General features: G+C 36.0%; 3 protein-coding genes and 1 long non-coding RNA gene across 5 annotated transcripts; 1 reads left to right on the top strand and 3 right to left on the bottom strand.

The window, feature by feature from the left end:
• Nucleotides 1-1,184: 1,184 nt before the first annotated feature.
• Nucleotides 1,185-2,400, bottom strand: LOC140966108 (uncharacterized). Its single transcript, XR_012173244.1, has 2 exons — nucleotides 2,171-2,400; nucleotides 1,185-1,383 (listed from the first exon to the last, which is right to left on the bottom strand). It is a non-coding gene; the product is annotated as an uncharacterized lncRNA (long non-coding RNA).
• Nucleotides 2,401-3,955: 1,555 nt separating this feature from the next.
• On the top strand, nucleotides 3,956-6,926 carry LOC140966112 (probable protein phosphatase 2C 27). 2 transcript variants are annotated; one of them, XM_073426451.1, is made up of 4 exons: nucleotides 3,956-4,728; nucleotides 5,141-5,335; nucleotides 5,504-5,709; nucleotides 6,045-6,926. In XM_073426451.1, exons 1-4 carry the CDS (start codon nucleotides 4,522-4,524, stop codon nucleotides 6,598-6,600), a joined length of 1,164 nt encoding a protein of 387 aa, XP_073282552.1. In that variant the 5' UTR covers nucleotides 3,956-4,521; the 3' UTR covers nucleotides 6,601-6,926. The 2 variants fall into 2 exon arrangements, with proteins under 2 accessions (XP_073282552.1, XP_073282553.1); XM_073426452.1 differs by lacking the exon at nucleotides 3,956-4,728 and adding an exon at nucleotides 4,927-5,040.
• A 4,330-nt stretch (nucleotides 6,927-11,256) lies between these two features.
• LOC140966076 (glyceraldehyde-3-phosphate dehydrogenase B, chloroplastic) lies at nucleotides 11,257-14,364 on the bottom strand. The gene is made up of 9 exons (XM_073426402.1): nucleotides 14,114-14,364; nucleotides 13,671-13,784; nucleotides 13,418-13,579; nucleotides 13,150-13,317; nucleotides 12,885-13,045; nucleotides 12,729-12,790; nucleotides 12,493-12,542; nucleotides 11,831-12,237; nucleotides 11,257-11,534 (listed from the first exon to the last, which is right to left on the bottom strand). The coding sequence occupies exons 1-9, from the start codon at nucleotides 14,210-14,212 to the stop codon at nucleotides 11,399-11,401; spliced, it is 1,359 nt and encodes a 452-aa protein (XP_073282503.1). The 5' UTR covers nucleotides 14,213-14,364; the 3' UTR covers nucleotides 11,257-11,398.
• Nucleotides 14,365-15,121: 757 nt separating this feature from the next.
• LOC140966156 (uncharacterized) lies at nucleotides 15,122-18,517 on the bottom strand (the record flags this gene model as incomplete). Its single annotated transcript, XM_073426516.1, has 6 exons — nucleotides 15,122-15,491; nucleotides 16,255-16,341; nucleotides 16,582-16,678; nucleotides 17,200-17,326; nucleotides 17,732-17,784; nucleotides 18,384-18,517. Coding segments are annotated over 6 exons (633 nt in total), but the record flags the coding sequence as incomplete, so codon positions are not given.
• Between the last annotated feature and the right edge of the window lie 3,489 nt (nucleotides 18,518-22,006).

Genomic DNA, 22,006 nt, shown 5'->3' with positions numbered 1-22,006 from the left:
TTTCTAAAAAAAACATTCCATAACATATTTTGATAATGAATATCTATATTATAAAATATAAGATAATTTAATTAACGGCTTTCCAGTGCTTGATGTGTGACTCAACGGTTTCAAGTAGCGATTAAACAGAATTTGGGTCAATCAAAATCTTAAGCTAAAAAGATTTGGTATCGAGTAAATAGTGCGAAATCAATTCAGACAGTAAGACGAGCATGGATTAAGAAAAATGAGGTCCAACCCAGTTAAATTTGTTAACCAAGTGAAAATGTTAGAATCCTAAGAAAATGATAGAACATGCAACTTCTTTTAGTATCGAGGACTTGTGCAAGCATATGATCTAGACTCCCAAAGTTTAACAGCAAAACAATTCCTTAAAACCTCACCAGGAAATTTTTTTCCACCCTTCATATGAAATGGGATTAAAAATATGTCACAATCTATAGTTTGAAAACACTTCATTTTCTCTTTTAATGTTAATTTTGGGTTCGAGGCACGCTTCAATTTTCCTCCATGGAAGAAAGTTGAGTGCGTTAAAGAGCAATCCTACTTCCTATTCTATCTACACGACATACTCAAGTGTTATTTTACATGTCTGTGGCCGTTTACATAGGTTTCGTCATTCCGGGATATTCAGATACAGATAATATTGTTCAAGAAAATCTTCAATTACGAAAAGGACTGTGGAAGAGTTGAAAGACACCAAAACTTTAAGGGAACAAATTAAAGTTAAAGCTTGGTCATGATTACATAGGAACATGGGGGATTTCTTTAATTTCAAATAGAGTATAGTGGAGAAGAGAGATTTACAGTCGAACTTCAGTAGATTTATGACTAAACCTTGAATGACGAAGATGATTAGAAATGAGGAATCCATTGTTCTATGTGAAACTCAAGTTGCTTGGCCGTGCATTGAGAATTACATGACAAATTATACGTAAGGAGTTGTACAAAAAATTGAATATTTGTTGCTTGAAAGTGCCTAGAGATTAACATGATCGTAAAATAAATGGGATGACAAATCAGAGACTTTTTTTCGAGTTATAAGATGAAATAGGACTACAAAGGCTCGATGTATGTACCTAAAATTGGCATATGCTGCAGAGTGGCAGTTCCAGATTATTACCAAGTCATCTAAATTTCAAAACCTTGTGCTTACAAGTAGACAAATCATCGTACATGAGAAATAGATAAGAAACCATACGCGTTTATTAAATTCATTAGACCGTTGTAAACTCAAAATCAAGAAAGTATTACAATGCCCTTCAAGGATCCTAAAAGTTTACAGCGGTCGCATAGAAGTAAATCAAATAATTATTGCATACCACATTCATCCGACATATCACGAGAGCAACAAAGAGATCCACATTTCATCAGCTAAAAAACCTGCACAAAAACAATATCACAAGACAATCCAGCATCATTTGCATAAATTATCTAAAAATTGAAGGGAACAAATGCAAGAAAACGATCAAATGTCACTTCCGAATTGAAGTCATTCTGCATGGCACTTGAAATTTAATAACTAGGTCCCTCTCAAAGCAAAATAACTGAACGACATGAAGCCGTCAATAACAAAAAAGAAACAGTGAAACTCTGAACTCAACTTCAAATGGACATCTAGTGACGAAAATCTTATTTCCTTCTAGCGCAAAGGTTTAAAGAGGAAGCAATAAATGTAAGAAACATACGGAGGAAAGATGCTATAAGAATCTGAAAGGAGAAACAAAGAATTCCACCCAACACAGAAGCTAAATAATGTGCAAAATGACTATTCTTTTTCACCAAACCTATCGCTTTAAGAAAATATTGTGACGTGAGGTCGCCATCATCTTCTTCCAATCTTCGTACACAACTGTGATTCAATTAGCATTTCTAAAACAGCCCGCAAATCTTTTTTCCAATTTTGTTTTGAAGTATCATAATTCACAATAATGTCCGAATCCGTTCAATCGTTTCTATGACTAGTAGCTATGACAAATAGATAATTAAGTTCCAATCTCAATTACTTTCTATTCAAGCCATACAAAAACCAATCAACCCAAAAATCAGAGTAGATCCATCGAACATAAAGAAAAAGCTAAGAAGATACAAAACCCTAATCACAACGTCGGAATCGAGAAATACAAAAGAAGAATGCCGAAAAGGTTAACAGATAAGCACAAAATATGACCTTTGCTTCTGCCTACTGGGAAGAAGAAGCTGGCGATGGTTTTTTCGGTCGAGCATAATCGGGTGGCGAGTACACCACGGCGGCCAACATAGCTGCCGGAAGCACGCCGTACTTAGCCACCACCGCCAATTTCGTCACTAGAGGCTCCCCTTTCAACACACTCAGCACCATCTCCACCTGATTTTTGTGCCCTTTTGTGTAAACAGAGATTTTCTGGAACTATATATCTAGTGATGTTGCTAAATTCCGTGATGATAACTTGGAGGTCAGACCATCGGTTAGAGAGCTCGGATCAAACTTTTGAGCGGTGGTTAAGAGGTCGGATCTTCGTTTGGAGAGTTCGGATTAGATCTTCGAAATCTAGTAACACAAACAAGAACGTTAGAAGGGGTTCGGAAGGTTGTTCCGACGTGGTCCTTCCGACGCTCAAGTTAGAGAATAGAAAACTAAGAGAATAATGTGTACTGAGAAAATGTGAATATATGAATGAATAAATAATGAACGAAACCTGGTATTTATAGGAGAACAATAAAATCATGTTTTGGTAGATTTAGATCTTCAGAATCTTGCGGAAGATTTGATTATATCTTATAGATTTGGCTTAGATCCTGCCAGATTTGGTAAATCTTAATGGGCTTTATATTTCTAAGCTTGATCCCCGTGGTCTGTCTGTTAGTGTCTAAGTAAGGGATCTCGCAAGTATGAGCTCGGCCGTCCATGGGAGCTCGGCTCGGGAGATCGGCGACTACACTTCTGCTCGATGCAAAAAAGTCATCGCGGGAGGTCGGCTCGGATTCTCGTGGGAGGTCGGCACATCATTTTCACGTATTGTTCAAAGGCTCTTGGAGGTCGGCCGAAGTGACCTCCCGGATGACCACCTAGAACGCGCGGTAGGAGACCTCACATGGGCTCTTGATCGTTGGGCCTTAATTGTGGGCTACCGAGAGTGGGCCTAGCCTATCCCCGAATCGGGGGTATCATCTAGAAAATCAACTTAACTTTGAAGAAAATTCTGAAAAAAAAAAATCAACCCGCTATGATTTTTCTCCGTTGAATTATGTTTTCTCCGAAAATTTTCAATTTAAAATTAGATTTTTATGTGAATATTTTATGAATTTTCAATTTATAATTTATTCGACTGTTTATTTAATCATTAATATTTTAAATTGTGCATCTATATTATGACAAAAACTTGTATGAGACAATCTCACGGGTCGTATTTTGTGAAACAGATATCTTATTTGGGTTATCCATAAAAAATATTACTTTTTATGCTAAGAGTATTACTTTTTATTGTGAATATCGGTAGGGTTGATCCGTCTCATAAATAAAAATTTATGAGACCGTCTCACAAGAGACCTACTCAATATTATTATGTTTCAAGTGTAGTACGTAAAATTTGTTATGTCGTGGAATAAATTTTTTGAACAAAATAAAAAAGTAAAAAATAATTTTTTAAAGCGTACCATTTTGGTTCAAATCATGTAATAATATAATTCAATGGATTAGAGATGAAGAGAAAAAATGGTGTCATGCCCAACCAAACTAGTCTTAACAAATTTATTATTATTTTTTTATTTATTTCTTATTGAGAAGCTGACTGACTGACCATGGGACGCAGCAAGAGTCAGGGGTCAAACGGTAAACGAGTGCAGGGAAGCGATCAGGTCCGCTATACTCTGTAACCAATTAAAACCCACCACGTGTCCCCAAGCAGCAAAGTTTTACCTGTAATCACCGGTTACCAACTGAATTAAATTTAACAAAATTCCGCACCTGCATTCTAAGTATCATTTTCTTCGATCTCTCATGCGATTTCCTCTTCCATATTTTGTCAATTGAAGGGATTTCTTTTGTATTGGACTTCTTGTAATTGTAGACTCTTTTTTGTATTTCCATCTATCTACCATTTTATCGACAAAGAGTGGATTTAAGTTTGAATTTATTTTTTCTTTTTATGGGATTTGGATCCCTTGGTCCCTCAAGTTATTTTTTTCCCGAATTCTCCTAGATTACGTTATTTTTTTTCCTTTTCTGGGTGGTGCGATTTCGTTTGTTAATAGTGGGGAAATTGATCTGGAGGTTAAGTTAATTTTGTAGGTTTCGTCTTTAATTTGATTGGGTTTCGAGGTGTTGAGGATTAGAATAATTTGAAGATTTTTTTGAAGGAATCGAGGTGGGGTTATTGATTTTGATCTTTTAAAAGAAGGATAATATTGGTTGATCTGTTTGTGTCATTGGGTTCTTTGAAATGATCCTGGGTACAAATCTATTTAATTTGTTGTTAAAGGGGCATATATTGAGTTTTTGATCTTGTGAACGAAGCGCAAGTTGATGTTTTAAGAAGGAAAATGGCTGGGGATACTTATTCTACACCTCCGCTAACTAATGGCAAAGATTGTTATGGTGAGAATGATTATAAAGTTTCAGTTTTGAACGAGGATATACCTGAGAATATCGAAGAAGGGAAGCAAATAGTTAACAGGAAACCACCACGGCATCTTTCTGTTGTACGTCACTCTATCAGCACCACCACATTGATGTCACCTACTGATTTTGTGAGTGAATTCTTGTAGTAATGTAATGAATGTTTCACTTACATCCAGCTTATGTTGCTATTTAGTACTGCCATGATGTCATTTGTAACTGAAAAAAGTTATCTAGTTGTGAGTCATGGAGGATTCTATGGTTTTCTACGAGGATAAAGCAGGAGAAACCGTTTCTCCTTGAGAAAGATGTATTTTATTTATTATTTTCTGCAGGTGGCATATCTGAATTTCAACTGATAACAAGATGGGGCAACTGATAACAAGATGGGACAATGCTTGTAACTTTTAGAAGTAGTGAATTAAAAGATTAAATTTTTACTGGTACTTGGACACATTTAATTGGCAATCTACTGATGTTGGGCCTTAGCCTTTCTGAATGTTTGATGCATTATAAGTAATGCTATCTATTTTTATTTTCAAGGATTTTGAGCTTGGAATGTCGGGGATTAAGTCACCATCAGATATAAATTCAAGCTTTCAACCCATCTTCCGGTCTGGAAGCTGCGCTGAGAAAGGACCAAAGCAGTATATGGAGGATGAACATATCTGCATAGACAACTTGGCTCACCATTTAGGTGAAATTTCAGGTTCCCCTTCACTTGGAGCTTTCTACGGGGTGTGTAGCTAAATTCTATTAATATATCAAACCATTCATCTTGAATGTTCTCCAATGAATCCAAGACTCAGAATATTTGTTAAAGAAATAGATTTTGGGATCCTTTTTCCACTTTATCTTATTTGTTACCTGTTCTTTCGTTTATTGAGTCACACATTGTGTGAGCAGGTGTTTGATGGTCATGGAGGTACAGATGCAGCACAATTTGTCAAGAATAATATTCTGAAGTTCATAACTGAGGACTCCTTTTTCCCAGTTTGTTTGGAAAAAGCATTCAAGAGTGCATTTCTTAAGGCTGATTATGTATTTGCTGATGATAGTTCCCTCGACATATCTTCTGGTACAACAGCATTGACTGCATTCATATCTGAAAGGTAAGAAAAATTATTTTCCTTCACATCTCATCAGAATTTCCTAAACTCTGCTTGATAGTTGTCACTACCAGTTATCAATAATCTTCTTTTAATCTTGGTTAATGTCCTGCTATGAATTAATGTATGGTGGTGTTCTCTGTCACCCGGGAATTACGTAGAAAGGTGAACAAATTGTGTCTGTGGACACTACGGTATGAAGTTGGGCAACCTTATTATTAGTACATAAAAGTATTTTATGGTGAGAGTTTTTGAAGGTTTTTTTTTTTAAGAGGCTCACGAACTTCATCTAAGAATTTAGGCTTTGAATTACATGTAACATGATGTTTACTCTGCAGAACATTGGTAGTCGCCAATGCTGGAGACTGTCGAGCAGTGCTGGGGAAACGAGGGAAAGCAATAGAAATGTCCAGAGATCATAAGCCGAACTACACGTCAGAAAGACTCAGAATCGAAAAACTTGGAGGAGCTATATATGATGGCTACCTTAATGGTCAACTATCTGTCTCACGAGCGCTTGGTGACTGGCACATGAAGGGACCAAAAGGATCCTCATGCCCTTTAAGTGCCAGCCCAGAGTTACAGGCAACTGTCTTGACAGAAGAGGATGAGTTCTTGATCATTGGATGTGATGGCCTATGGGATGTTATGAGCAGCCAATGTGCCATCACAATGGCAAGGAAAGAGTTGATGCTGCATAACGATCCTGAAAGATGCTCGAGAGAGTTAGTTAGGGAAGCGTTGAATCGCAATACTTGTGATAACTTGACAGTTATAGTGATTTGTTTCTCTCAGGATCCTCCACCTCGGATAGAGATACCTCCTAGACGAGTCCGGAGGAGTATATCTGCTGAAGGGTTGAATCTTCTTAAAGGTGTTCTGGAAGGTAACTAGTGAGAAATACACAAGATCTTGTGTTCATGCAGTAGTTTCGTTTCATGTTCTGTGTATTTAGATAGATGACACATGTTAAACATATTAAAATACCATTAATAAACATGTGTCATCAATCTTTTCACAATGGAACATAAAATGAAATGTATGCACTGAGTAAGATGATGGCCCCAAGACTTGAATGCGCGGAAGAAAATTTCTTTGTAGTTTTTCACTAATGTCTATTTGAGTGAAGTGATGTATTAATTGAATGAGTTAAACTCTTCGGATTTCCAGAACATAGGACGATTTTGTCCTGATGTATATAAAGCTTAGAGCCTTGTTCACTGTGTCTTTTCACGTAGAGAAATAAAGCTACTGATTTTTATTGTTAGAGAAGAGCTTCCTGAATGACCCGTATGAATCATGTTTAATGACTTTGCCTCGAGCTCGGCTCTTTAAGCAGGCTAGTACTAATATTTTTATTTGTTAGATTAACAAACGAGCCAAGCTCGAACTTGTCTCGTTTATATGGCTCGCAAGCTTGATCTCACGAGCCGAATATTCTTAAGCTCGAGCTCGGCTCAATAAGATTAACAAACAATCTCAATCGAGCTTTTTACTGAGCCAAGCTCTGAATAGTTCGCGAGCGGCATAATTCGTTTACATCTCTGGCTTTATAAAGAGAGTTAGTGGATTGTTAAATAGAAACTAGACATAATCTGACAAAATATATGAAGAGATTAAACTCAGACGGAACATAATACAAATAAAAAGATTTCTTTTTTCTTAAGAAAAAAATAGAAGAACATTCTTCGATCAACACTCTGCGTCAGTGTTGTTCTTCACGTGTCTTCAACACCAATTAGCAACACGGTGTTTATGTGAATCAATCACACAAAGTCTTCAACATGAAAATTATCTTCAACTCTGAACGTCGGGTATGTAAAGAGAAAAACTCCAGCAACTGCGTAAATATACCTCTCCAAGTCGTCGTGTTGTTCTCTCAATATTCTATATATATAGATCTTCATATCTTGACCTAATTATCTTTTCATAAGAACAAAATGTTACAAACATGGAAACAAGAGTTTATTAGGAATAAGACTATTCAAGTATAAGATATTATATCTTAGAGATAAATACCAAAAACAAATCATAGGGGATAAATATCAAGACTAGATTATATCAACCAAGTCTAGGAATAAATCTTATTATTAGATCAATTCAAATTAGTCTAGAAATGCAAAATTTTTATTTTTCAATTTACATAAAGGACAAAGATTAATTAAGAATAACAGCTCTGCATTGCGAATTACAAGCTTATTTGAGTGGCTTTTTTGGCAGAGGTGAAACCAATGATCATTACAAGCTTATTTGAGTGGCTTTTTTGGCAGAGGTGTGTGATATATACTTCAAAGACTGAAGAATATCGCTTCGGCTGTTCAAGGATAATGATTTTCTAGCCATGTCGAGGTGAACAGCTTCATTTCTGGCATTCCATTCTTCTATTGTATTCCATAAAGCAATACTAGGATTTAGTTCCGTGCTTCTCAACTCTCTCAAAGTTAACAGGCAAACTGGCCTTCTCCCACTTGTCTTGCACTCTGTGAACCATTTCTCAATGGCTTCTCTCTCAAATGTTTTCCCATTTTCCAACGTCACAAAATCTCGCAGTAATTACTTGTTTTGTTAAAGGGCATATGAACGAGTCATAAGTTGGCTCGATATGTAATCTTTCAGAATGGTAGCTATTGTCTGACTGACCACCCTGATCATAACTTCCATCCCAGCTTCCATCCATCGAAACAGATCACCTCTAAAAAGGGTAAAAAGTAGTTCATTTAATCCGTAGAATCGAGATTAACAGCAACATGATATGATATTAATAATTCATCAGAGTAACACCGACTCAACAACCGCTATTGCCCCCTTACAGCGGCTAGCCAGATGAAATGAAAAATAACAAGATGCATTGTAAGGACATCTGCATTCTTTTCACTCCTATTTTCAGGCTTAACAACAAAAGACCTCCCCTTCTAAAATGTCAATGACTTAAACTCATGCTAGAGGACCATTCAGCTCCACAAAACATTTCAACTCCCAAGAATCGGCAAACTTCAAAAAAGAGCAAATAGCCACATGAAAAAACCTTGCTACAAAAAGTTCCAGGAGCCATTCATTCATTCAGTTCACTTAAAAAAAAACTATACAACAGTGGAGTGACCATGATGCTTCAAAGAATATGATTCCCATCATCTAAACACGGTGTTTTCATAATGCAAGCTGAAGATTCGAAGTACTAATCCATGATCATTTGTATCCAAGAATTCATTTGAGGGAATGGGCCATCTTTCTATTTCCAGGTCGAAAGTGATACTTTTTGCAAAACCAAGTTAAATTTAAAGTTTTTCATTTGTACGGCATTGGACTCACCTCAGCTGGTCCAGCAAAATGACTACAACTTCCTAATGTAAAAATAAAGCCAAACGAATAAAGTTCCAAACTCAATCTATCAGCACATCGATAAGAATAATATCAAGCTCAATATACTTAATTTCAACAGATATTCACACCCCCCTTAACAAAGATCAGAGATCAGTTCAATCTAACATGATTCCACCACTAAACAACACTCAATTAACAATTACTAACTTCACATCTAGTACAAATGTAACATTTTCCTACTACAGACAGAATCTTGAGCAAACTTCAGAGACCCTTGCTGGGATTGAACCTGACATCAAAAGCAAGTCAAGAAATATAACAAACTACAAATCTGGACGGTCAGAACTTCATATTCTTCCATGAGTGAATCTCGGGTTCCAGTGGAGTGGCGATGGTGCAAAGATGGGAAAGAAACAGCAGAGAAGGAGAAGAACAAGGGGAAGGAGAAGATCATTTGTGTCTCGATTCCTTCTCTAATGCAGGAGAGAATACTGTGAGTACTCTTGGTCGTGTGGTGCTTCTAATATGGCTCTTTGTGGTTCTGATAATAACTCTAGTTACACTGCAAGTTTGACCTCGATTCTGACGGTACAACAACTCCATTCTTCAATAAAAGGAGTTGAGAGTTTGAAAGAGGGTAATGAACCTATTGGATACCAAACAGGCTCCTTTGCCGAACATTATCTGAGTGTAAACTTGCACCGTTCCATAGATCTCTGGACATTATTATCGATAATAGATGAGAAATCTCATTCATCCAAGATCGTTATCCGAGAGTAGCAGAGTGATGCATCTCTAAAATGATTGAAAGAAAAGTGCATGTCGGAGTTGTTTAGAGAACTCAATGAATTGGTTTGTATATGATCACTTTGTCACCATTTGTAGTAAATTAGTTTTCACATCAGATACTGTTTCCACACACGTCTTTAGTAATGAAAACGCACATAATCGGATTTATTTTATTCTTCTAAAATCTTGTAACTTTGAAGGAAAAAAATTAGTTTTTGACTTGTCGAACCCATTTAATCGAACTAAATAATCTATTTACCATTCATGCATAGAATTTTTTTTATTGACAAACTAATTTGGAAAACAAAAAAGTTGCTTCCTTTGTCTTTTTTTCTTTTTTTTTAACATATAGGATCACATAATTTGGCCAAAAGAAGGAAATTGTCATAATTTGGACTAGAAAGGGAAAAAATATAAAGTTGGTATATGAATTTTAGTTTAAAAAAATGTAATTCGATTTAGAAAATTAAAGTGAATACAAAATGTAGCACAATTAATTAATTCAAAAAAGAAAAAGACTATAAATAATAATGATAATAAATAAATGGATGAATAAATTTATTTTTGCTACAAATTAATTAATTCAAAGAAAATAAATATATTCATAATTCAAAATCATGGATTCCCATAATCTAAATTAAATCCATGGAGGGAAAAACTTGGTTTCATCATCTTCGGATGCTTTCCTGATGCTATGCCTGGCGCACGCGAGAACACACTCTCTCTTGCACTCGCTGTCGGTGAAAACCTTGATCTGAGCGCAGTCGAAGTAGCATTCCGCCATGCAATGCGGATTGATGTTCGGCGTCTCCGCCGCCTGTGCCGCCACGAACAACAGAATCAACGTTGTTAAAGCAACCCAGTTGCAGGTTCTTGCCATCGTTATATATGTATTTTATCAGAGGAAGTTATTTTACGGTGATTCAATCCAACTGTTGTATTTATAGAATGGTGTGATTTGTGAAGGGTTGCGTCTCTGTCTTTTCGCTTTTTGGGCTTCATATCCAAGCATTAATTACTCGCGGCTTTTCGCAAATGGGATTCATTAATTTACCAACAGCCATTCGTTCACCGCCTTTCAAAATCGGTTACGACATTTAGCAACTTTAATTTTAACAATTGAATTAACAGCCCAGGTCCATGAACAAATATGTGAATATCGCATTTTGCTAAAAAAAAAAAATCTTGGTATACCGAGTGAGTAAATTTTATATCAACGGCATGTATGGGATTCAAGAAGACGTGTGTATGATTTAATGAAGCCATACTGGTTACGACCAGAGAAATTAAATCTTTTGTTTTTTTTTTCATTATCTTTTTTTCAATAATTTTGTTTCCTTGTGTTTTTAATTTAAAATTTCAAATTGGGTGGGATTTTAATTGAAATTGTTGTAGAAATAACTAATTCTTGTTCAGTGATTATATTTTGCAGAGAGTACATATCAACTTCCAATATTTCCCACTTCTGTAAAATAAATGGATACTTACCAAGTTTCGATAGTCAGGATGACCAAAAAAACTTCCTTGTATTTCTCCTAAAGTAGTTTCTTCAACAGCTCAAGAAAAAATGTAAATTCACATGTTAAGCTTCATAAACTTTGCATTCCTCATCTGCAGGATTGGTCTTGCAGAAGTCCTCCAATGGATCTCCACTTCCTTGCACAGATGCTCCAGGCCACTTATTCGCCACAAGGTGAGCCAAATCAACAACCCTTTGGCTGAAAAATATCGAACATGACCGGCATTAAAGATATGACTCGATACCAAATATGTTTCGTTTACAAGTATAGGAACATTAATCTATCTATAAGCAATCAAAGAAGTTCTGGTGCACACTCCAGGGGAAGATTTAGCGGAGTGAGAAGAGGCAGTCTCCCCCTTAACCGGAAAAAAATTCAGTTTTAATGCAGTTTTAGAAAAACCTCTTTTGTTGCACTCTTCCATTATTCTGGATCTATCCATGCAGTCTGCATACACTTCATGTGAGAGAAATATTTACAACGATAACACATACCTATATCCCCATTCATTATCGTACCAAGCCACGACCTTCACCATATCGTCTCCCATCACCATTGTCAATGAAGAATCGATGGTTGAAGAAACGTCAGAGCATCGGAAATCAACAGAAACAAGAGGGATGTCACACACATCCAACACGCCAGCCAATGGTCCTTTGGCTGCTTTTCTGAAAGCAGCATTTACATCTTCGGCCGTTAGTCTTTTCTTCTCGACGTTGACCACCAGGTCAACCACAGATACATTAGGCGTTGGCACACGAAGAGCAATGCCATTGAGTTTCCCCTTGAGCTGGGGTAGCACAAGTGACACAGCCTTTGCTGCACCTGTGCTGGTTGGCACTATGTTGAGTGCTGCAGCTCTAGCTCTCCTCAAGTCTCGGTGGGAAGCGTCCAGAAGCCTCTGCATATAACACAGTTCAAACGATCATATACAGTTGCAGATCCATGAAGGAATTTGTGTAACACGAGGTCGAGACCTAATGGATTTATGGGCAACAACACCTAGGAAACCCTCCCACCAACACCCCCCCAGCCCCCATGCCGATCGGACAACATCAAAATGAGCATGTACAGAACAAGGGACCGATTCAATGGTTATCAATGCACCTGGAATGTATAAATAAGCATAGCAGATAGTTTGTTGAAGCCAAATTACCTGGTCACCAGTGTAAGAGTGAGTGGTTGTCATTGTACCTTTAACAATGCCTGGAAATTTTGAACCAAAAAAAGCACACTCGGGTGAATATTGAAACTTACCTATGAAACATAAGAACTCTAGTACTGTGTTGCAAGAATAGCATGCTTTTATCAGTTTACTTCTTCGGAATTTTGAATACCCTTTTACACGAACTGAATCAGAATACAGGCCTCAATCCTGAAAAATCGTCTTACCAAACTCTTCGTCCATGATCTTCACGAATGGAGCCAAACAGTTTGTAGTGCAAGAAGCATTGCTGCAAGAATTCCAAATCTTAGATCTTAGACTACTCGTAAAGTCTCTCTAACATTACTTTTCGAGGAAGAAAAACACTAATGAAATGTATTGACCTTATGATATCAGCTACCTCGTGATAGTAATCCTGCTCGTTTACCCCTACCACGTAGGTTGGAATATCAGCACCCTTTGCCGGAGCAGTGATGAGAACCTTCTTTGCTCCGGCTTGGATGTGCTTACCTGCTCCTGGACCGTCAACAAATACACCTGTTCCCTGTATTAAAACCGTTCCGTTCTTTAAAACTGTGTCTCAAACAAGCAGATTTAAAGATTCAAGGTAAAGAAACATAAATCTTGATGGCTTGAGTTCAATCCCACCTCAATTACAATGTCGATTCCGAGTTCTGCCCAAGGAAGTTGGAGAGGGTCCCTGCTAGAGACAACCTTGATTGGCTTCCCGTCAACACTGATGGTCTCTTTATCGACTATTTTAACATCTGCTTTGAACGTACCCAGTATCGAGTCATACTTGAGCAAGTGAGAGGCCTGAAATGCAATTGAAAGAATCGTACAAAAGAAAGTCCGGTATAAGAGAACAAATAACACCTCCAGAATCTAATCAAGAAACTGGGCTCTTTATGCTTACATTTTTTACACCTCCACTGTCATTGACCACAACAACTTCCAGTGGCGAGTCCTTGCGGCCATGCCAGCACCGGAGGAAGTTCCTACCGATACGTCCAAATCCGTTGATAGCTACCTTCAATTTGGCTACGGTCTCTCCATTCAATGGGGTAGATCCCGCGGTCTAATGTAGCACATCATACACATTATTTTGTATTAGGAGACCGGAAGTAATCATACATAAATCTATATATTCTTCTTTTGTAAGTAAATACCTTTGGAGTGAGCTGAGCAGCGACTACATCTAAGAAAGAAGTGTCCCTATTATTCTTGGAGAAGGTCACACATCCACTGGACCTAAGGCCAGAGAACTCTGCTACTTCCAGCTTCTACAAAACAATTAAAAAGTACCACCAATATTCAATCAGAGCCCTTGAAATAGTACTACTAGAATTGTATTATCAATTAACCAAATTCGAAAATCCAAAAAAGGGTTCTTAATCTATGATATGAAAGCGAGATTGAAAGATTAAAGCTAAAAAATACTTAAAAATAAATTAAAAAACCTCTCAGCACTTGTATTTAAGAACTGGAGGAGTCAGAAAGACTAATTTTTTTTCCAGGAATTGGTGTGAAATCACATTACTTGTTCGAAAATTTAGCAGGGAAGGTGCCGATTGGCCACATGCATCGGAGAAAAAGTGAAGACAACAAATACCTTAGAGAAGCATTGAGCTGAAAAAAAGTGGGAATTCTTGGAGGGGAGCCTGGTGCTCGTTGGGATTCTTGAAGAGGCCAAAGCTGCATGGGAAGCCATGGCCGCAACTAAAACAACTTTACAAAACACTTCCTAGCTATATATAACTTCAAGAACATTATTTTAGCAATTGAAAGCCTTGCCTCGAAATTATGGTTGCGAGTGGTTTATTGTAGTGAGTGGTGAGGATGGTATGTGAACTTGATATCAGATAAGATGATGCTATTTTTTTAAATATAAAATTTTGAACCACATATTGTTCCTGAATTGATATTGTTTGGTTTCGTACTTTTTCATTCATGATGTGCCGTTTCACTATTGTAGAAAGATATATGTTTTTTTAGAGGATATATGAGGTGAAAGAAATCAAGAAAATCCGCAGCCATTGGATTTATCATCTGGCTGAGATGCATTCATAACTGATGGTAGATATGTGTTGCGGCAGAAATATATTTTCTTCCGTCTATGTCATGTGAGCGAGCCAAAAATGCTTTCTTTTTCCTTGGGAAAAAAAAAAGAAGAAAGAGATATGACTTCAGCCCCCTTGAGATTAGATCCGAGTACAACATTTGCAAGAAAATCAAAATTAATTTCCTTTTATTCATATGGTTTTTTCTAATGCTTTTCCCCAAAACAGTTATCGTGTCAAGTTGAGAAAATGCAGTTTTTTAAGAATTAAATGCATTTCAATGTTCAGAATCAGCCAAATTTGGCCCAGGGAAGGCACCCCATTGGAGGAATTGAAAACACTATTTTGGTACAGCTTTGGAGATGGCTAAGGGTGACCATTTCGATATAGATTTTACAACATCACATCACCGAGTTAATATTTATTATTATAGGTATGTTTCTCAAATATTAGACTCCCAAAAGCGAAAGAAGTCGTGATTGTAATTCATGATGCACGACCAAATCCTACACATTAATGTTTTGGAAAACTATCATCCATTAACCATCAAGATACTAGAGTTAAAACCTGGAATGAAGTGCTAATGCTTTAAAAGCACACTAATATTAGGGTCATCAAATGAGTCAAGAGCTAAGCAATGGAATGACCAAGGTATTATTTACTCCGATGTTGTATTCTAAACCTTGTCAAACGAACAGAGAATCACCATGTTTAACGAAGTGAATAAAGCTAACACGATGACTAGCATTGTAGCATCGTAATCATCTCAAATAACTGGAGAAGAGCAAGAGAGATCTAGATGAGTGCTTCAATGTCATCGGCGCCGATTGCTACTCCATTTGGGGGTTCTTCTGATATCAACTGATTAGATACATCATCAATAGCAGAGTTGAGCTGTTCAATCTTCTCAGACAGCTTCTTCCGTTGCTTCTGAGGATACGGTATGTTGTTAGGATCAAGTAACAAGATAGGACTGCACACTACAAAGTAATGACTTTATGAAATTACGGAGTACATGTTGAGCAAATTCCGCCAAAAAAAAAAACAAAGATAAAAAATAATCCTAATGGTGTGATTTTAGTTTATAATTAATGGTATTGAGCCATTGGCATTTAATAGCAAAAGCACTTTCTTTGTTGCAGAAGACCATGGTCATTTGATTTTGCTGAAAATTGTTAATCCTTCTCAGATGCTAGTTATGCAACAAGCAACAGATGTAAAACCCGTTCTTTGTCAAAAGCCAGGTTTCACAATGGCTCAGTACAGCCCTCTCACCATAGAATAGCTTATTCAGGGAGGATGGCCTCTAAGAATTAGTTGAAGATATTTTGCTGGTGGTCTTTTGATTAATTTTTGTAAACTTAAGGTACACAATATGAGATGCTTTTTGTTTATAAAGAATTCGGCACTAAGAAACCAACTGTAATATATAAATATGCATAATAATCATCGAATCACTCTTAGACCATTGGGAAGTAGGATCTTTGACGATTATTATTTATTGAACTTAATCTATGAAAGTTCAAAGAGGCCCAAAGAAACATCTTCTTACTTTACATCATCTCCATCGTTAAAATTAGACAAAAATTTGTGAATATTCATAGCTAATGATATTGCAATCCATAACATGAACCCTCCATCAAATTGAGGAGCAAAGAGAATAGAGATCTTGCAAAATAAGAAATATGCTTACCTCCAAAGCCTTTTCTTCGTCATAAATAAATTTGGGAAGTTTTTTCATCAGATCCTTTTTGTCAGCACCAATTAAAGCCTTGCTGATCTGTGAAAGAGAAAAAATAACTATTCATGAGTATCTCGAGAAAAGGTTTCATAATCTTGATCCGTCAGAATGCATCAGACGGGTATGTGATGGATTGGCATGGAAACAAATTCCACCGATGAAATAACATATTGAATTTCTATACGATGTTTAACCGTAATCACCTGAGGTGCATACACACAACCAACCACCGATGAAATAACATATTGAAATTTCTATACGATGTTTAACCGTAATCACCTGAGGTGCATACACACAACCAAGTGTTCCAACAATTAAACCGCCTAGAACAAAGCCACCGATAAACAAGCTTGTACCACCTGATCTTCCACCGTCGCTGCCATTAAACATGTGACAGGAGATACAATTAGAAACTTCTCTAGATATATTGCTCTTTCGTCTTCTTTATATTCCATTTTGATATTAGATCCTAGGATCTTAAGTCATCACAAGTTCCATGCAGGTGTTTTCTTTTCAGCATCAATATCATAAAAGCTGACTGTGGTAGGTATTTTGGTATAATAATCGATGCTTTTAGGTCCACTTGTTGTACTGTTGTATTTTTTATGCCCTTGCACTCAAAACAATTACAACAAAGCAGAGAGTATGTCCATGTGAAGTGGTTTAAACTGATTTTTTATTTGCATGTCAAATACCAGTTTAAGTCAAATTGGAAAACTGTTGACATAAATGCAGTGAGATCCAGTTTACATGTTGCTTCAATACAAATTATCCATTTACATTGAAGGGTAGTTCATTGAAACAAATGGGAAAATAAAAGGATTAACTTTCCAATAAGAAAACCACTTTCATACACTCAGAAGCACAGCAACTGCAATTTGATGGTGAAAATAGTACCTATAACCTGCTTGAATGGTGAGCGTCCTCTTCTCGGAAGATGAAATCCTTGTTCCTTCATAAACGAAGGTCAATCTGGTGGCACCCACACTGGCAACATACTGGTATCCAGGCTTCAAAGAAGTACCTAGCAAGAGTAAGTTAACCATTCAAATAAAGTAAAAATGTCACATACCAAAACACGGGACAACAATTAAAAGGTGAAACTGTAAGGATTGCACAGAGGTCAAAATCTAATATTCAAAAATTTAAAATGGAATTGTAAGCTGTCAATTCGAAAACAATTTCTGAGCATAGTTTAAGGTATATTTTCACAACACCCCAAAATGAGAAGAGTATACATTTGGATTTCTTTATTTCTTTTGTAATGACTGGCAAAAGATTAAAACCAACCCTTCAACACACCCAGAAGATCGGAGACATTAATGTGCTCTCACTTCAAGATATAACAAAAATGAACAAATTTATTTCATCCAGAGCCAGTTCACAAAAAATCATTACTTTCTATCTACAGCAAAACTTAAAGATTTACCATTCAGACTTTTCAATTCAACCCCACCCACTGTCTCACCTCCTACAAGAGTCCTGACAGAGAAGAATCTTTTCCAGATTAGACCACAATAATAGCAGAAAAACATTAATGTGCATAGTGCCCTAGACAAATAACAAGCATGGTTTCAATTTAACATAATCATTCAATCATACTCGGTTGGAGTAGTGCTAGTGAAAAAACCAATGAAGGAACAAAATTTACTTTTACTGGAGGAAGATTACTGCCCGGCACAGATAATATTATCTGTGGTTGGGGGAAGATCAAATACAGGGAGGCAATAATACTTAGGCACCAGAGAAGATACAGCTAACTAAATTTTAAATGGATTATAACGACAGTTAATAGAGGAGGAAAAAAAAGAAAAAAAAAACTAAAAATCCAATTGAGAGACCATCTTCGGAAAATTATGCTAAAATGATGTATGATGCCGAATCAGTCTCTCAATCCTCCACATTATCACCTCATAGTTACAATAGAAACAAAATTATAAACAAATAAACGATGCAATACAAAAGCTGATCCTGCTCGAAGAACGAAACCCATCCCAGTCGATTACTTTCATCCCAAAATAAATCAAAACAGTTTGTTCATTTTCCCAAATGAGAAACCTACAAAAAGAGTGTAGATTTACCTAATGAGAGCTGGCAAGATTGGTTTTTTGCAATCACAAACGAATTGGATAGAGCTGTCATAGTGTAAAAGGTATTCAGCCAAATATGAAACGAGCGAGTGAAAATGGCGTAAATATTTTGTTCTACGAGTAAATATCAGTTACCCCCTTAACTTTACTTCATTGACCCTTTGTCCCTCATCTCTGAGAAATACACCTCACGTAGAGTCTAAGACTTTGGTATTGCAATGCGATACATAATTATTTAAGTAACAAACATTCGTAAAATCATTTGATTCGTTGGATAAAATGATAAATTATATATAATATAGTGATGATAAATCCAAACGTACATGACATATTAATATATAACTTTAATAATTTGTAAANAAAAAAAAAAAAAAAAAAAAAAAAAAAAAAAAAAAAAGACGTGAGAATCGTTCGATATCTTATCGTCTCCATCAAACATTATGAATCACTAAGCTAATTTAGCTGTTATAGTTTACGTTTTTCAATTAAAGATTTAAGCTATTAAAGTGATGTGTTGTTTATTCAAGTGATAATGTATGTAATTAACTAAAAAGTGATTTAAAACGATTATTTATAATAAAAATAATAAATTATTGTATAAAATTTATGTTTGAATAATTAATCTGAAATTAAATACTTATTTAAGTAAAAAATTATAAATTCTTGAAATTTTGTGTTCGCCCAACTACCACAAGGAAAAAGAAATTACTATAAGAAACCAATTATCCAGGGAAAAAATAAACCCGCCAATACCTGAGCACCAACTGGGAAACACAACGTTCAAGTAATTAAGCATATTCTGTCTCTGTTATAAGCAAATTCTGAAAGCCGAATTGACAAACGAGTGCCTAGCTTGGAGGCGTAGCGTCTGTGTTTGGATAATAATGGAATAAAAATTGTATCCACTGTTTCGTTGGTACATTCTCCAACAGCTATGCCTTCCGTTGGAACCTTTGACAAGTGTATACTGCAAAACACTCGATGTTGTTTGAAGCCTAATGGCCAAACAAAGCAGCCGCCCGTTGTTTTGCCAATGCCCATTTCAAGAAGATCGGCGATTTTCATCTCTTTGCTGCCTTTACGCCTTATTGCTCTTCCGCAAATTTTGCTGGCTAGAGAGAGGCGGAACAGAAAGATCATCCCACTTGAAGATTGTCTCACTGGCCGTTAGATTCTTTACTTTTTTGTTTCGTTTTGCTGCAGTTTCTAGTTTTTGTATTGGTGTTTTTGCGTTTATTTTTCCTGGTGGTGTCTCTGCTGCATAGTTTTTTCGTGTGCTTTCTTCATTGTTAGCTTCCCAAGCCCATGTTGTTTCGAGAGATTCTCAAATCTTTCTGAAATGGTTCGTGGTTATTTTCTGAAGGGATCTCTATTCATTTGCATTTAAAGATGACGCCTTTTCTTTTCTTGCTGCTGGCCGCTGGGCCCTTATGTTAACTTGATTGGAATAGCGAATGAATCATGGGGTTTTTTTTTTTTTTTTTCCCAACCCACGTGGGAGGGACATCAAACCCGGGGAGAAAAGCCGGTCAATCTGACGAGTGTGACCACTGGGCTACAAGTCCCGTCTCGAATCCATGGAGATTTCTTGTTTTTGTGTTTGCTTTCTATACATCTTGATGAAATGATGGTGTTTACCTGATAGATGCTATATGTAAATGTTTGGTGATCTAACACACGTACGTATATGTAAATCACACCTGCTATTTACTTTACTTACTGCCTCTTTCTGTTTGCAGTCTGCAACCTCTCTTTTTGTTATTAATGAAAGTAATCTTCCTTCTCATTGCAATGTATAATTTATGTTGCTACTCAATCCCACTTTTTTCTTTTTAATATACACGAAAATAATGCAATTTTTAGTTATTGATTTGTTTTTTTAGAATTATTAATAATTCACATGCCAACCAACATAAACAGAGTTTGTTTGTTGTTGCTTTCTTCTTTCTATAAGTGAAAAAATTAAATTAAATAGTAATATTTTTTGTGAATCATAAAAAAAAAATTTGACATATTAGGAATAAGTGTAATTTAAATCTAAATCATAAACGTCTGATTTTTTTTCCCTTGGGAGGAGCACCGATACCGACTCCTAGTGGTTTGGTACAATGACAAATGTTTGAGTTCTCGAATTTAATATAAATAAATATTTCATTTTTTTTATTTTCGAGAAAAAAAATGATAATTTTATTAAAGTTAAGTCAAGTACAATCACATAAAAAAATTAAAGAAGGAAAATGGATGACCTGTGGTTCTTTACCACAAAAAAAATATATTATATGAGTAACATGAAATTTTTCTAGGCAAAAACGTGTGTGAGACGGTCTCACGGATGGTATTTTGTGAGACGGATTTCTTATTTGGGTTATCCATGGAAAAATATTACTTTTTATGCTAAGAGTATTACTTTTTATTGTGAATATCGGTAAAGTTGACTCGTCTCACATATAAAGATTCGTGAGACCGTTTCACAAAAGACCTACTCATTTTTCTATTATAAGAGACCGAGCATTGGTGGAGCCAGTGGAAAACCTCCCTTTTAAGGGTGACAAATTGAGTGAGTGAAACATTTAAACGGGAAACATGCAATTCAAGATGGAGTTTGGATGTCCATGGTCAGTATTTCATTTGACACCAATGTTTCAAGTTTGAGACAATGTTTCGGATGTGATATTCAATTGTAATAATTATGGAATTTAAAAAAAAAAAAGAGAGTTTCGATGTTTTTTTTAATGTTTTAATGTCTCGAAAACTTTAATAATAGAGGCATGATATCTTGCACCTTGGAATGGCTTTAACAGAAGGTAGAAAAGAACATGACTTTATATCCTCACTGGCTCAATGTCCATTATCATCGTTGGCCCATTTTGGCTTTAATATGAGCTTTACTAATCTGGGCCTATGTATGTTGGACTTGGCTTATTATTCTTTTAACGGTCCAAATTAATATATACTACGTGATTGAGTTGAGATCTTCCCATAACAATGGGCCGGTCTGAAGAATATTGTACACAACACACGCTGACACGCACGCGTGTACTCATTGAAATGAAATCCATATTATTTTAATTTTCTAATTTCTAGTAGTACTNGATATATTGTTCACTCAGTATACTCATTTATGAAGTGACACTAATCTATCGGATGTACAATTTGGATATATTTCATCATATCCAATAAATGAATGTCATCTCATAGGTGAACACAGAGACAGACAACATATCAAAATTATATATATTCGACAAGAACATTTGTTGTATTATTTTGTAAAAAATTTTATATCAATCAGCTAACACTAACTCTAAGGCCCAGTTTGATAGATATGATTAAGTTCAGATTATTTATTAATAACTTGTTTGATTTGTTTCGTAAACTTTACATTGATTATATGTTGAATAGGTTTTTTGTGAGACGGTCTCACAAATTTTTACCTGTGAAATGGGTTAATCCTACCGATATTCACAATAAAAAGTAATACTCTAAGCATAAAAAAATAATAATTTTCATGGATAACCCAAATAAGATATCCGTCTCACAAAATACGACCCGTGAGACCGTCTCACACAAGTTTTTGCCTTATATGTTTGACTATTTTCACTATTTGTCTTGGAAAA

Source organism: Primulina huaijiensis, unplaced genomic scaffold, assembly GCF_012295235.1.
Source record: "Primulina huaijiensis isolate GDHJ02 unplaced genomic scaffold, ASM1229523v2 scaffold20025, whole genome shotgun sequence".
NCBI classification, from domain to species: domain Eukaryota; kingdom Viridiplantae; phylum Streptophyta; class Magnoliopsida; order Lamiales; family Gesneriaceae; genus Primulina; species Primulina huaijiensis.
Note: the sequence above shows the minus strand (reverse complement) of the source record. Positions and strands in the feature narration are given on the sequence as shown.

Excerpts from the sequence above, each read along its gene's own strand:
- LOC140966112 (XM_073426451.1), top strand. The coding sequence starts at position 4,522 with ATGGCTGGGGATACTTATTCTACACCTCCGCTAACTAATGGCAAAGAT. Across the intron at positions 5,336-5,503 it reads CACTTGGAGCTTTCTACGGG|GTGTTTGATGGTCATGGAGG; the intron begins GTGTGTAGCTAA and ends TTGTGTGAGCAG. Across the intron at positions 5,710-6,044 it reads ACTGCATTCATATCTGAAAG|AACATTGGTAGTCGCCAATG; the intron begins GTAAGAAAAATT and ends TTTACTCTGCAG.
- LOC140966076 (XM_073426402.1), bottom strand. The coding sequence starts at position 14,212 with ATGGCTTCCCATGCAGCTTTGGCCTCTTCAAGAATCCCAACGAGCACC. Across the intron at positions 13,785-14,113 it reads CAGCTCAATGCTTCTCTAAG|AAGCTGGAAGTAGCAGAGTT; the intron begins GTATTTGTTGTC and ends ATTGTTTTGTAG. Across the intron at positions 13,318-13,417 it reads ACAGTGGAGGTGTAAAAAAT|GCCTCTCACTTGCTCAAGTA; the intron begins GTAAGCATAAAG and ends ATTGCATTTCAG.